General features: G+C 37.1%; 1 protein-coding gene across 2 annotated transcripts in view; it reads left to right on the top strand.

The window, feature by feature from the left end:
- igsf21a (immunoglobin superfamily, member 21a) overlaps positions 1–16,227 on the top strand; it is a 160,578-nt gene that overhangs the window by 44,461 nt on the left and 99,890 nt on the right. For both annotated transcript variants that reach the window (XM_051414640.1, XM_051414641.1), the window contains exon 2: positions 6,023–6,135. In XM_051414640.1, coding sequence (XP_051270600.1) covers positions 6,023–6,135 — 113 coding nt within the window. The remainder of the gene's footprint in view (positions 1–6,022; positions 6,136–16,227) is intronic.

Below are 16,227 nucleotides of genomic sequence, written 5' to 3'. Positions count from 1 at the left end.
AGAGCTTACTGGATATATCCAGCCTGGCACTTAAGTCACATTTCCTTAAAAAGCTCAAAATGTCACCTTTTCAAGCAATATACACAAGTGCATATTGTGAATAACAACAAATTTAGGGAGAAATTATTGTTGTATTTGTTCAAATAAAACAACTAACAACAATTAAAGGTGTCTGACTAGCTTAAAGGTATTAGTTTTGTTTGTTTTAGCTTGCGGAATTGCGAGGCAGCTGGAATGGCGAGATCATAAGATCACACGAGAATCCATCTTGCCAGGCTTCAAGCTATGCGCTTGTGTCCAAACCACAGTAGTGTAGACCAATCAGCTTTCCTTTATGGAAATACTGGCAGCTACAACAAGAGCTACGGGCATGGTTTAATGCTAGATTTGTGTTCTGATGTGTGTGAGAAGTGACTGTTCTCGAAAACCACAATGGCTGCTGCTAAAGAGGTTAGTGTAGATGCTGCTAGCATCAGTTATATCAGAACTGGAGGGTATTTCTTTCTTCATTGAAAGAACAGTAAAGAACAACACTGAAGAAACATGTTTTTGGTCTTCTTCTGACTGGCTTTGGTCAGAGTTTGACTGTTGACTTGTTGAAGTTTGCCCATGACGGACGGTGATAGAGAGATGATTCATTCAATCATCTGCCAAGTATTTTTTGAAAGTGCCTGCTATTTTCCAAACAGTTTCCAATGGCAACTTCCCTGATGGTTCTGTGTAACAAACATCTGGCGCAATCAAGTTAAACGCTTAATAAAAGCAAAAATGCTGTCTTTTTCAATTGTGATAAAAATGTAAGTACGTTGGAATCCTAGCTATGTGATAAATGTGATGAATGGCAGAAGATTTGATTTGATTCTATATGTTTTACATTTAATTAAAGGAGCATCTCTGTTGCTTGAAAGAAAAAAATAACCCTCCATGTTGGTTGGAGTCTGAACAGATTAAATGTTGATTTTTCCATTTTGAGTTGACAATGGCTGATTGGAGACTTGTGTCCACTCAAAACTGATCTGGCTCTGGGGCAGCTGTCTAAACGATCACAAGTGTTGAATTATCTCTGATGGTTGAAGACTTGCATAAACACTTGCACAGTGTCGAGATTTACGCTCAGAGTTGAATTAACACTGGAGTTTTTGCTGTGTAAATATGGTCCATATTAGCCTGCGTTTAACAGGGGCATCATGCATAACAAGAGATATTGCTTCATTGGAACACATTCAACAGAGAATTGGCAAATAAAATGTGTCTAATTTATGAAGTCATTTGGATGACATTCGATTGATATTGAATTGCGTGGGAATTATGCCCTCATGTCTTGGTATGTGCAGTCTGCAACTGCTCCAGTTCCTCATAGGGATTATTTGAAATGTGAACTTCCCTGGCACGAGTGCATAACCCATGTAATTTGCTCTTTTAAAAATTCCTCATCCCTCCCCACACGCTCCAGAGCATTTTTCTGTCATTGGCTATGCTATATTTTCCTCTGTGCCACATAGTCAATGAATTGTTCACAATTAATCACTGAAACCCTTCAAGAAGACCACCTAGCTTCTTGTATTATAGTATTCTTTGTATTGTCTGAATAATGTTACTTAATTACTTGCAATGTTATGTTTATTTTTTTTCAACTGAAAGCATGTACAGTATATGCATAAACTGGATAGCACATCTTGAATTTGGAAGGAAGATTTTACAACCTATGACTGAATATGTCATTCACTAAAGGCAAGGTACACGTTTATCCCCTGTAACCATGTTCCACAGGGTCAGTTGACTTTTTTTCCCCTTGTAATATGCGTTTCTACCACCTCTGTGGAAAACTCACAGAGAGACATTTACAAGGCCAGGCTGCTCCTCTTGTGGGCTCGTAGTAAGTGGTTAGGATTTTCTCTAAGAGCATCAGCTCTGTGTTAATGACATGCAGTCTCTGGAAAGGTTTATCCATTCAATTTGACTCTAGAGAGAAGATCTCTTCAGCCTGCTGATTAAATTAAGATTCTTTAATAAGCATATCTAGGTGCACTGACATGAGAGACGGACTGATCTGTGTGTACCAATGCAGGTACCTAACACTATCTTTTTTAAAGGCAATAAGACTTTCTGCAGTGTAATGTCTTTCTCGTCTCTCAGTTACATAAAAAGTTTGCTGGTGATAATTTACCTATTTTCTGCATGTAATTTGCTGTGCCACACAAGTCCACAGCTGTATTGTGTAGTTCACTCTGTGCACTTTTTCATTTGCTGTACATTCAGGTTACTATGTATACTTGTGAATTATTCAGTAAAGTCTTATTCTCTTTGACACTGTCCTAAATATTATGTAAACCCAAGTAATTCTGGAAGTCTGTACTGTTTACCTGATGCAGCATTTTGTGGGAGAGCAACAATGTATGGTGTATTGCAAACATGTAGACACATTTCTACGTAGAAGGTCTTACAAAGGACAAACAGTCTCTATGAAATGTTCTCACTGTAACCCTAACAAGGGAAGAACATGCACACTTCAGCAGTATCGCAGAGAGGCGACTTAATAATCCTGGTTCAGTGTAATGTTGGTGGATATTTTCTAATGGACACAAATTAAAACTATGAGAGAATAGCATGCTCTGTGGCATTGTCTTTGAGTGCAAGGAGTTAAAAAACACGTCAAATTTGAACTACACCTTCATGTTTTGTGCTATTCTGTGCTATTTTAACTTTGACAGTGAACAGATGCTTTTCAAACGAGCAACGCATTTTGTGACTTATGTTCTGCAGTTTGACTTTGATACAAACACCTCAAGCAGTAAAAACTTAAACGTCATATTATTTCATTTTAATGACCTATCAAGTACATGTGACTACTGTGAGAATCAATGTCATTTAGCATCAAACTGTCAGTATGCGTTGTTACATGCATAGTCAGGACTGTGGAGGCAGCCGCTTCTTTTTTTGAAAGATTTCAGGGCGGCGTGGTCTGTCTGTGGTCTTTTAGCAGTTCAGTAGCTAAGAGCTGGATGAGATTAAATGATAATTTAATAGTTTATTTTGTTGTTATAGTAGGACTGTGTTTATTTGATAGTATTATGTATTTTAATGCTCATCTCAAGTGAAATACATCACTCAAGAACAACCATTCTTCAGATTGTTGCTTATTCTTTACATGCACTTTACATTTAATTTGCATGAACAATAAACAATAGCTATATATATATATAATATAATTTGCGTACTAAAACAACTTGCTTTCTGTAAACCTAAATTGCCTGTTTACCTGATACAACTAAACCATTTCCTGAAATGATAGTGTTTGGAGTATGAACACACTTAGATGATCTGTCTAGCCTGTCTGTCATGCATGTTCATGCAATGTGTCATCTCCTTAGACACTAGACTGATTTAAGATGCCATACATTCATTCACTGGATTTCAGCACTTGTTGGCCAAATACATCACTTTCTTTACAAAAGAAACCTTATGTGAGTCACATAGAGAGAAAAAAATACTGCACATAATATGGTCTTGACTCTCACTGTCATACTCAGTGATATTGATGTTCCTACCAAGTTTCAGCCTGTATTGTAGTGAAGGCACACTCCTCTGGTAAAAGTCATCCTACCCTGTGTGCCTATACTGCATGCTGTTAAGAAGAAACATATATATTTGTTAAATTACATTTGAAAGAAAACTTTGGTAAAACAAACATAAGCAAACTCAGCAGCTGAGTTGAAGAGGCACTTTTGGTGTCAGCGCTTTGGATTTAGGTGTTTTCAATCGAGTACAAAGGGTTACAGAGTTAAAGATGCTTATTAGATAGTGAGGTTCATGCTGTGTATGTATTTTTTTTCAAAGATATTCTCCCTTGGAATGGGAAATTCACCTCTCCATTCTCTATACCCTTCCACTGGTCTGTTTTATCTCTTTGTTTCGTTATTCATACAATTTATTTTATTATAAAACACATGTTATTAAAAAAAAAAACGGTACAGCCTGGAATTAGATTTTTATTTACAGTATCGCAACCCAAGGGTACACCTCTCTTTAATTCTAGTCTTCCTTTCTTTCTTTGCAGTGATCATCTGTATTGTTCTGTGAGACACTGATTCCCTCATAGTGGATTATGCTCTTTTACCAACACAATTATTGGTCATGAGGTCTCATTTTACCCTGTTTTATATTTTTACTGTGATATCCATCTGTTTTACCAAATACAATTCCCTCATTAAATACTGAATGTGTTAAATCTGCTATTATGTTGGGCAGAGGGTTGCTGTCTGTCAGTGGAAGTCAGCCCACGCGCCATTGCTGGCTCGCTCTGCTAGCCAGAGAGATGTTCTTTTCACTTATATGTAAACTACTTACATTTTAAATAGATATGTTGGATTTGTTTTTGGACACTATGTTGAGCCCCCCCCTATTTTAGGTCACGCGTTACCTTCATTTGAATGTATCCTCCATGTAGCCTGCATTTAATTCCCCCCTTCCAGTTTTTAGATATATTTATTTTCTCCCAAGTCTTTTCATTATCACCAGGTAATTGCCTTTGTATCTACCCATTTTTATTTGCGAGATATAATCGTATGCCTGTGCTGATATGCTGCACATTTATCACCTTGTGAATGTATGTGATTGTGGAAGAGTGAAACTACACTTGCAGTTCTATGTAAAGCATTGTGTAGATGGCTGTGAAAAGGGCTGATGATCAGGCTTTATGTAGCAAGGTCAAGACTCCACCTGGGACTAGTTTTTCTCTCTGAGAAGCCGAACTTCTCAAAGTGCAAACTGAATAGTTTGCACTTGCATTGATGGTTTGTTAATGTGTGTGACTGCTTTCAAGTAATATAAGTATTAAAAATTAAACTACTTATATATATATATATATATATATACTTATATTAAAAATAATTTTTTTTCAATTATTTGACAATAGTGAAGCTCCAGGCTGTGTACTACATGACACTAATTAGACAGTTGATTTTCTGATTTCTAAGTATAAGAAAAACACGTTGTTGTCAAAAGCAATAGCGGCATTCCTTTTAAAATACATTTTCATCATAAACCCGAGACTTTTTTTTTGTCAGTTCTGATATTTCTCATTATGTTCTTTATATTTACTGACTATGATTGAGAAATGATTCACAACAATTTAATATAGATGCAGTTCAAAAGCTTTTCCTTCTCTCAAAGGTTTATTGACTATGCATGTTTATTCAGGACCAAACAACTTATATAAATCACTGGTGAACAGCTTAAGCAGACATAGCAAAGCAAACATGAATGATAACCTTCATGGCAATAATTTAATGTGAGATGTTATTATGTCTTTAAAACAGTCATGTAGGTTTCACACATTTTTATGTTTCAAAGAAGATATCATTTGAATTTGAAAAAAACAGAAAAGATAATATTATGTATTGTTCAGAAATAACAGCTATAACAGCTACATAGTGGGGCAGCTGTGGTGCAGAGGCAGAGCAGGTCATCCCCCAATCGGAAGGTTGTTGGTTCGATCCCCAGCTCCTGGTACTTAACCCTGAATTGCTCCCGATGCCGTGCATTGGTGTGTGAATGTGTATGAATGAGTTAGTTTCTGTTTGATGGGCTTTACCATCACTGAGTGAATGTGTGTGAAAGGGTAAATGTGGCACGTAGTGTAAAAGTGCTTTGAGTGGTCGGAAGACTAGAAAGGCGCTATACAAGTACAGGTCCATTTACCATTTACACAGTGTTCCAGAGCTCACAGTGGTCTGAGGTAGAAAAATGGCGTTTGTTTGAATCTCCAAATCATACAAAGTAATTGTGCAATGTCAGTGAAATATGATTCTTTAAGTAACTACCACTGAAGTGCTATTTACCAGGATACTTAACCCCTTGTGTGGGAGAGTGCTTGTTGTATAATTGCATAAGGATGATTAATGGCATTTTTCCAAAAGAGAATGCAGACTCAAAATAAACACAAAACATGTATCTTGTTTAGGCAAACTGTTTTTATGGTTTATGATTGTAATAAAACTCATTTCCACTTCTTTTTTTTCAGGATATTTGACAGTTACCATAGAGCCCCTGCCTCCTGTTGTTGTGGGAGAGACTGTTACTCTCAAGTGTAACTTCAAAACTGACGGAAGGCTTCGAGAGATTGTTTGGTACAGGGTGAGTACACTTTCAATGCCATCAAGCACTAAATGCTCTCCATAGCATCCATTTCTCTCATTTCTAGCCATTTGGAATCCGAGGAGGTCAACGCCAATACTCATATCACAGGTTTACAGCTGTGTTAGGAGAACAACCATGCACTGTCAAACTACAATTGTTAGGAAACAAGCTATTATTTGGGCCAGCTGTAGGGGAGGCATCACTGGCTGTTGCTTGGGAATTTGATTTCTCAATCCACTGGTCATCACCATCATTTCTTAATAGTTCACAGCTGGTGACTCAACAGTTATTAAAATCTCAGTTGGTGTACTACACTGCCTAAGTGCTGCCAATAATTAGATTGCTGTTGAAGGAGAAAAAACTACCAAAAAATCTTTGTATGTGCAGTTTAATTTGGGCCATAAAACTGACATGTTTTAAAGTTTTATATGGAAGTAAAGATCGGTAAAACAAATCTGCACAAAAAATGCAGTTCACTGAGGGTGCATTTGTTTCACTTCAAGAGAGTCACTGATAAGCACTTGAATTGGAAAGCAGTAACAGCTGCCGCTATCACACCCTTGCCTGACCATTAGTTTTTGCAAAAAAAAACCCCTCTTCAATAATTCTTGAGAGCTATACAGATTTGCTTTGTAAAAGTGGCAGACTCTTCTCCAAGTTGTTAGTGAAGTTGCTGAGTGGTGTTTGGATTTGTATAATGTGGAACAGGCAAATTGCAGAGCTTGAAATGCTATCAACAAGCCTTTGGGTATTCCAAAAAAATTAAGTCTTGGTCTGTATTGTGTCGACCATTATGCTTGTGACATAATCTAAAAAACAAAACAAAACAAACAAGTGAACTGCATGCAGACAGCTGCATTTCAAGGGTGGCTTTGCTGATGAGAATATACAGTAATGTGCAGTTCCAACTTACTGTTCAATCGTTGAGGCTTAGAGGAGCAGTCCACCGACTTTACACAGTCTACTTATCATGAGGAGTCCTATTCGGCCTGTGGAAACAGTTGTATATGTTTGTTTGTGTATGTATTTCAGGCTCTGGATGAAACTTCCAAAAGTCTGAAAAATAACACTAATGATACTATCAGGAAGAAGGCGGTATTGAGTTGGATTATGGGAAATGTAGGAGCCTTTTTCCATTTCTGGAGCTTGACTCCTACTGGACAAAAAGTCAGTATATCCTCAGCCTGTGCTGCATCAGTTTTAACCATCCTCTTTTGTGCGTCTTTCAGTTTAGTGCAATATGAAATCACGGAGTACCAATTTAGTAATTAACCCACAGTAACTGATTGTTCACTTAAAGTGGATCGTAGTTAGGGAGGGAAATTTTAAAAGATCCAGCCAAAAGACACAATTGGTACCACAATTCACTATTATGTGCTGTGTTCTGTTCTCTGGGGCATTATACACTCATTGCAACTGTTCACTATACCAAACAGAAGAGGTCTCTGTCAAGAAAAAGTGAAAATCATGCGCTCCAAAGGAAGCATTTATTTCTGTCCTGTTGTACTGAATTATTACCGTTGTACTGTATTAGCGTACATATATGTACATAATAAACTTGCAAATCAGAGTGTTTATTGGCCTTTATAGACTTTTAACACCCATTGTTTTTTATTTTTGAGCTGCTCATCATCTTGGGTATCTGACCAGTCAACTGGCCTAGGTTAACTGGAACAGTATACAATATGTATTCTTGAAGTCTGCATCTTACTTGATAATTATTGAAACAGTATTTAATAATTGTGTTATGTACAGTAGAACACTATGACATTCACCTTGGTTTCACCCTCCACCCTGTGCTGGAACGCTGTGCATTAATGAGCGAGCAGCGCTTTATTGCTTAGGCAGGAACTCTGTCTTTAGAGTAGCTTCTGCTTTCTCACTTTTATTATTGTGAAATAAAACAGTGTCTCTAGACTCATCTTAGCAAATGCTGACCTTTCAAGGTAGGACAAAAAGAGATTTATGGCACTTTACACATTCACCTTAGTATCATAGATCACTTTCATTGCTGTGACAATTTCATTTAATCAGGCAGGGATTGGAGAGCGTTGTTTTGCTTATATTCTGTCAGATTTCTGTGCTGTCTATTGATAGCTGTAGTTTAAATAACCACTTTGAGAATAGAGCTGCCCATATTAAGTGTTCTCACGGGGAAAGCAAAAAGGTTGTAACAGAAATCATCTCTCCGGTGGCCACTGCTCAGCACAACCGTTGATAAATTATAAATCAATTACCCACACTTAGCTGCCAAAGTTTCTTTAATCTCTGCCTTTTATTTGACTAAATACTGTTGACTTCTCATTTTAGCTTCTGTTCAAATGGAACCAGGGTTGATACTCACCTGGGGAATCTTTGTATCTAATCGAAGTTTGGCCAATCAGACAAAGGGCTGAATCAACTGAATATTTCAGTGTGCTCATTTGTGATGCTACATCCTGACATATTCTGTTTGAGGATTTTTTAATGCATAACACATCCAGACTGCAGTCAGAATTAGCATGTCTTAGGATGTACTTAAGATAAACCTGATTATTTTAGAGAGCCTTTCAAGCCACACTAACTCAAATTCTCCACAACATTATATTCAAAACTAGAGAGATAAAAATAATGGATTTGATATGAGTTTCCCCAATGGTTTCTATTATATTAAAGCATTTGGATTTCCTTTTATCCTCCTAAATCATGAATAAGTATTTTTTTTTTTAGAGACTGGACAAATATTATTGCTACAGAGTCATAATATAAGGGTGTAGGGGATATATGTATTATGTATGTATATGTAAACCCCCCCTTTTCATTAAGACTGACCTTTTCATATAATTTGAATTAGATTTTTCATACTTTATACTTTTGAGTTTTAGAGGGGTCTATAATAAGTAGACCTACCATTCTACAGCTTTATATATGAATAACTGACCTTGCATTTGATTTATGTGACCAAATATAGAAATGACAAAGAGGCATTGTTATTATACCATACGGAAATACGTAATGTGTTTAGCGGTATATGGGCTTTGCATTAGCAAATATATAAATTATTGTTTTGCCAAACGTAATTCACAGATAAATAAATAATCCTGCAGAGTGGCGTTGCTTGGGGTCAGTTAGACCCCAGAGAGGTGTAACTCCAGGTTAGAGCTCTTATGAGCAAACTGTTATTGTGCATTGTTGCAATATTGTGCATTGTGGCTCAAGTGGATGATTGTCTCATGTAGCTAGGGATGCATGAATGTTAACCAAATGTAGCTTCAACCAACAAAAAAAGCTACAAACACTTCTCTTTGTCTGCCTCCCACCCTTACCATCTGATAATAATCACAGGATAGGATCTCCTATTATACCTCTCATTTTAGTTTACTCAAGATGAAACAAGATTAGCAGACAGAGACAGACAGAGAGGGAATGGATGCAAGAGAGTGAGAGCAGTCCTTGGTAATGGATGTTGTATAGCCCTGCAGCTAATGCTTCAAGAGCAAATAAATGAAAGCCTCTCAAGTGTGTAGGATATTGCACTACAAGCCACATGAATGTTTTCAGTGAGTGGTGAATACCGGCAGGGCATGGATTAAGCACTATGGATATGCAATACCATCAAGCTGTCTATTATGCTTTAATAGCATACCAAATAGTCATGATGGATCATTTGATAGGGTAGTTCTAATGTGCCGCCTGTTTGGGAGAAGAATATCAGCATGTGTGTGCATGGCGACGCTCAGAGACTGCTCCTCAAACACATGCACACAAGCGCATCTCGTGCTGTGCTCATTTTAATGTATGTCCTTCTAATGAATATATATATATGTGACCTCTCCCTGTGGGCGCCCAGGTATGCAATGCTGACGGTGGTTGAGAAAGCGGTGTGTCTTAGCTTGCCTGTTGGGTGCAGTTCTGCACTATGGTTAATTTTAATCACTGGATCAACTCTCTTTCTGCTCTCCTGTTCTCCCTCCTCCCTCATTCTGCCCATTACAGAATTTCTCCATCCTCCCTGACATAACTCTTCTGGGATCCTCTCTTTTACCAACGCAAGTGTCTTCCCTAAGACACTTCCCTAATTTACCACTGGCCTGTCTGCTAGCTGAGCTGGTTCTCTGATACTCTTGTCATCATTCAGCTCTGTCCACCTCTGTCCATTTCATTATTATGATTCAAACTCACCTGTATTTATAATCCTGCTCTCAGCTGAATTAAACAGAACACTCCCCACTCCATGCACAGTATGAGTACGTAGCTTTACAAGATAACGTTCAATATCAACAACTAAAGAGAAAAATATTAATTATGTCCCAGAGACATTTTGTTTCATTCATTCATGTTAACAAATTGCGTGGGTTATTGTGAGCATGTAGCCAGAAAATACTGGAATCTAGTCTTCACATTTGGAACTTATTTCTTTGTTAGATGTGGTCTTTTTTCTGTTTTTTCTAAGGAAATAGTGTTATGACTGAAGGCTGGAGAAAAGTGCTTTTCATTTAGAAAAATATCCATCTAGCTGTTACAGGTTTGGTAAGTTCCATACAAATGTTGCATTATGCCTGTGTTGTGAGCTGCTCTCTAAATGATATCCTCATGCTTTCTCTATTTATCTACTTATTTACTTAAATTATATACTTCTTAATTATACTTTTATTGCCAAGTAGAATTTCATGCTTTGGTTTTAACAATTGAGGGCAACAGACCAGAGAAAGACTCCATGGGTCTATGTTAAGCATGTTTTTATATTGTCAGTTTTAATCACGTTTTTAATCAAGTCGGAACACAAATAAAAAAATAAAAACACAGTGGTTTTCAAGTATAATTAGCTTGTGAAATACCAGTAAAATTTGCTCCCTGCATGCCTTTGAATAGCTCACTAACCATGTCCTGAAAATCATCATTATTATACAGTAGCTACTGTATATTTGATAAAATACTGTGCTAGAAAAATAAATAATGGTTCAGGGTTATCATTTAGGGCTTTTACTTCAAAGAAGTTGAAGAAGTTGAATTTTTTTTTCCTCCTCTCTGAAGTGTCCGTGTTAGTATTTGTGTTGGAGCAATAACAAATCAATAGTTTATAATGTCTAGAAAGGACAATAACCAAAGACAGTCGTAAATCTCAATCATCAGCTGAATACCTTTGAAAGCCTGTCAAATTTTAATGAAGCCATCTGCCTCCACAGATTCTACTCAGAGCATCACAGGTCTAACAGTTAGCTTAACAACCTATCCTACAACACCTTAAAGCATTAACTACCTGTCTAAATATGAGACTACAATTAATATCCAGTACCTTTTTAACCTAGGTTTCTACTTTACGTGTGTGAATGAGTGAGCAAGGGAGTGATTTTAGACACAGCCCATGTTACCATGACTTCAATCTTTGCCATCAATCACATACTTTTAGCTGCCAAAACGTAGTTGTACGTTATCTATAAAGCAGCTGTTCCATACTCGGTTATTTTTGTAATGCTCATTGGGTCATTTTGGAAAGCACAAACAACCATTTGTTTTGGTTAAGAAAGACTTCTTGATGTGGTTCCATGGAGTGGCTCCCCAGAGTGCGCCAATGAGTGTAGTTCTCCTTCTCACTAAAAACTCCAAGTTTGGGAGAATTACTTTACAAATGAAATCCAATCCAGTTACCTGTTATACAATATAGTCAGTAACCTAATCCAAATAACACAATATTAAGATAACATAACTTTACAACTTTTGGATTACCTCAGATATGCATATAAAGAAAAGAGAAAAGAAATACCAATAAGTTACGTACATTATTTAAATCAATGTAACCGTGGAAAAAAAAATGAAGAAAAGATTTTTTGCGTCAAAAAATGTGTCCTTTGCTCAGTGTATTTTTAAAGTGTGTATTTTTGCTTTTCATTGAACAAATTCAGGCAGTAGCCTGTAGACCATTTTCACAGCTGGCAGGCAGTGTTTGCACTGTGCTGTGATGTTGTTCCCTTTTCTGCTTCAAAGACAAAATAATAGTGAAATTTCCACCCAGTGAAAGCATTTTTTTAACTAGAGGCCATGATAATGAATTGGCAACTGTAGGATTTGCTATGGTTTCACTCCAGAGACCAGAGTGGTGTTGTGACACGCTTGAAGTGTTGTAATATGTGAACACTGCGCATGTGCATGGTAGTATGTCATTCTTTATTTGTAATGTTATCCTTTAACTGTAAGAGGTTACAGTTAGATTTTTTTTGTATCCTGATAACCTAACTCTGTTACATATAATCAGTCACTCCCAAGCCTGGAAAATGATTTATCTATCGTGTTCCAAAATTATAACAAACTTACACAAATTTATTGCTCTTCTTAAACAGATCGACTTTGTGGGAGTTCTTATATCCAAATGCTGCATGCACAGTTTCTCCCTCACGACATATTGCCATTATCTTAACAGCACAGAAGTGCAGTACACGTGTACTTAAGTGTTTGCCAGCTGTGTTTGGACACAGGCCAGCTGTCTTAGTTGCTTTGAGGAGAACATGATGATTATATTTGTAAATATGAAAATAGCTCTGCACATAAAACACTGACCTGACCACAGTCTAACTTACAGCAAGAAACTTATTCTGGTATAAAATGAGACACTTGGTGCCTACACAAACTCTGCACTGCATCTTCTAATACCCCCAACTCATTGCCTCTGGTAGTGTTTTTCAGATTTACTTGTAGCCCACATTTTGACAAATCCCATTAAAGCTGAAGACAGTGTCAAAGCACAATATAACAGCTATGCAAATGACGTATCTCTTGTCACAGTCTGCCAAGAAATATAGGAGTGCATTACTTGAGGGCAGTGTGTCACTGGATTTACTGTTGTCTTCTTCTGGCCATATGGTAGCTCCAAAAGCAATGACAAAGATATGTTAGTGGACACTCGACCGAAAAGTGGAGTGTTCTTCTGGCCAGTAATCCTGTTTCTTGACTGTGGAGAGACACAGGAGGCGTCATATGTTAAATCCAAGTTTAAAATCTTCAAGACAGGGTTGCCTGGGCAACTGGAATCTGCGAGTACAGACGAGAGCTCGCTGAGCATGTACACACAGCACACTCCTGTGGGGTTTTTGGGTGTCTAACTTCCTGCCGTTTAATCCCCAAGTGTAATTGTGTATGTTCAACAACTTCCTTTCTCATTCATGTTATATAGTCATGTATGAACAATATGTGCAGGCTAATGCATAACATCTATCTATCTATCTATCTATCTATCTATCTATCTATCTATCTATCTATCTATCTATCTATCTATCTATCTATCTATCTATCTATCGTAAATATTTCCAGTTTTGGAGCTTCGGCTCCATCATCAAATTTAATCATGGTGTGGGGATTTTGCTAGTTTGAAAACCACTATAACTTTGTAACTATACAAACTGTAAAATCTCTATTGGTCTATTTGATATTATCTACCCTGAACTTCATATTGGATATGCAAAATGTTTTTTTTTAGTTTAGTCTTTTAGAAACTCTGAGGGCATTAGTCAGTTTTTTGCAACTCTTACTCATAAAGTTTTTTTCCAATTATTTATTCATTTTATGCATAAATAGTTGCATGCATTTCCACAGCCTCTTATCAACAAAGAGTAGTACTTGGACAAATCACTACTGAACGTAAAGCTGCTGTAAGGTCTGTGCCAAAGTGCTTCCCCAGCCTCTGAGCTGATCTGGCTCTGGCTCACAGGCCATGTTCACATTGCTTCCATCATCCCCTGATCTCCCACAGGATAATTCAACACCTGTGAGAATTAACCTACTTGTTAAATAATGGTACACTCAACACTTTTGTGTGGCTCTGTATAGAGGAGCCAGTCTCTAGACTGCTGCGTCTTTACATACTGAAAATAATATCCTCTATTTATAAGTCTGTCAGATTCAACTATGAACATAACTTTTTTCTGGATAAAGAACATTTAGTGTGACAACTGTTTAGTTTTCCTTTTGTCTGTTATTAGGGCTTATGCCCAGTGAGTTATTTAGTTAGTGTGCCCTACTTGGCAGTAGAGTTTGTTGCCTCTGTAGACTCCTTGTTTGACTGTAGCATCATTAAAAGGACTGACTGAGCATTCCCTTGCCTTCATCTTGCCTCTGCACTTGGGTTCAACCCCTGATCATAAGTCCTTCAGATGGAATAACTTCACACTGAAGTGCCCTCTGAAAGCAGTAAGCCCAAAACACTTAAAATTGTCGTACAAACTGGGAAAAAAATAAATTGGGAAATTAGTCTCTGATTGCAATAGATATGTAAGCATAAACATGTAGATTCAGCAAAATGTTTAATCCTGGCAGCAACTGGTGTAGATCAAAAGGATTTTTGTTGTTTTATCGTTGTTGTTTTTTTGTTTAGTTTTTTTTTTGCATCTTACAAAATGTGATGTTTTGTCCTTTTTGGTGGAAGAACAATCAGTGTTTCAAGTAGGCCCACTAGAGTCATATGCAGTATAATGATAATACATTTTGTAATCAACAAGCCAAGTAATTACTTCCTGATGTGGTCATTGTCTTCTCCAGTTTTGTGTGCTCAACCAAATCTAATTTTATTGAGAGGAGATCTTTCACATGTTACATTAATAGTAATTCCAAGTGCTACATTACGTAATACTTAGCTAGGACTGCTGTCTATATGTAAAGGACATTAAGACCCTGTCTGTGACCGACTTTCCTGTCTCCACGGGGTCAGCTCACTGATCTATCTGAAAGAACAATAGATATCACGTTAATCACATTTAAGTTCAAATATGATGTGTACACCCTTTTTTGTTGGTAAAAGTGGTCTCCATCCTTCTACAGTGCCAAAAGCCTCTGTCATCTGTATTAGCCTGCTGCTCCATACCGAATGTGGTGCCCCAAGGGGAATGGGAGATAAGGTGATATGGATCACTGCACCGCAACCTTCCCCTTTGAGGATGCCACTAGGGCAAATAAGCAGCCTGTTATACATGGAATGATAATTACACACTTCATGTCAGCAAACTACAAGATGAGTTCCCTTTTATCCACAAATGCTAATAGCAACAAAGGGACTGATCATTGCTGTGCCCGTCTGAGAGCTTGTGCTGCTAATGGCACTGGCTGTGATGACAATGGGACATTTTGTTTCCGTGCCGCTAATAGTGAATAATGCCTCCTCATTGTTAGCCTCTCCCAGAGATCCCCAGGTATCTATCAAAAGCTTACTCTGTATCTAATTAATTAGGTAATTCAACAAATGATTATATAAAAAAAAAACTCTTCACAAGATCATTTAGTTTTTCCCTACTGACTCATTTTCTCTCCATGACGATAGGATTAGTAAATACATTCTAATAGTTACCTCACACTTTTTCATCTTTATGGTAAATGTGAGCATCAGGGTATAGTGTATCTTACACGCATCGTAAAAGTGCTGCATGGAACATTTATTTTTCAATCTTTTTGTTTATTGTTTTTATCCAGAAATTGATTATATAACAGTATTACATATAACAGCAGCACTTATGTTGGAACAGATACTGTTAAATAATTATTTTCAAGTAGAAAGATGAAAGATGATTATATAGATCTCAAACTGTTTGCTTCATCATATTTCATTAATTATTGCCATCTGGGAGAAGATTTTAATTTTGAAGAGGAAGGCTTCTTTTTTGTTGTCATTTTTAAGGCTTACTGTAGCTCTTCCAATTTTCAACACTGAAAATTCCTAATCTCCCGACCAGAATCATACCAGATTTTATGCAATCCATTCTTACTACCACAGAAGTATCAAACAAGAAAGTGATTACTTAGCGATTAGGAGTGGATCAGAGCCTCTTTGTGACATTTGCTTTAGAGGAGGAAGTCATTTCCATGCCAGAAGAGTCTAAGCATTGGCCCCTATACTCCGCCTCGGCACAACACATTGTGAGGTCCTCCAGGGGCATGAAAAAAGCAAAACAATTATTTATTTAGTTTTTTCTTTATATATTTATTTACTTGTTTACTTACTTCTTTATTTGAAGAGGCTGTGATTAGATGTACTTGAAAAAACAATATTGTGAATATTGTGAATCCTTGACTACTTTGTAAATGCATTTATTTTCATTATTATGAGTAAAGTTGCAAAGTTGTCAACTC

Source organism: Dicentrarchus labrax, unplaced genomic scaffold (genome assembly GCF_905237075.1).
Source record: "Dicentrarchus labrax unplaced genomic scaffold, dlabrax2021, whole genome shotgun sequence".
NCBI lineage: Eukaryota > Metazoa > Chordata > Actinopteri > Moronidae > Dicentrarchus > Dicentrarchus labrax.
This window is presented reverse-complemented; position numbering and strand designations above follow the sequence as displayed.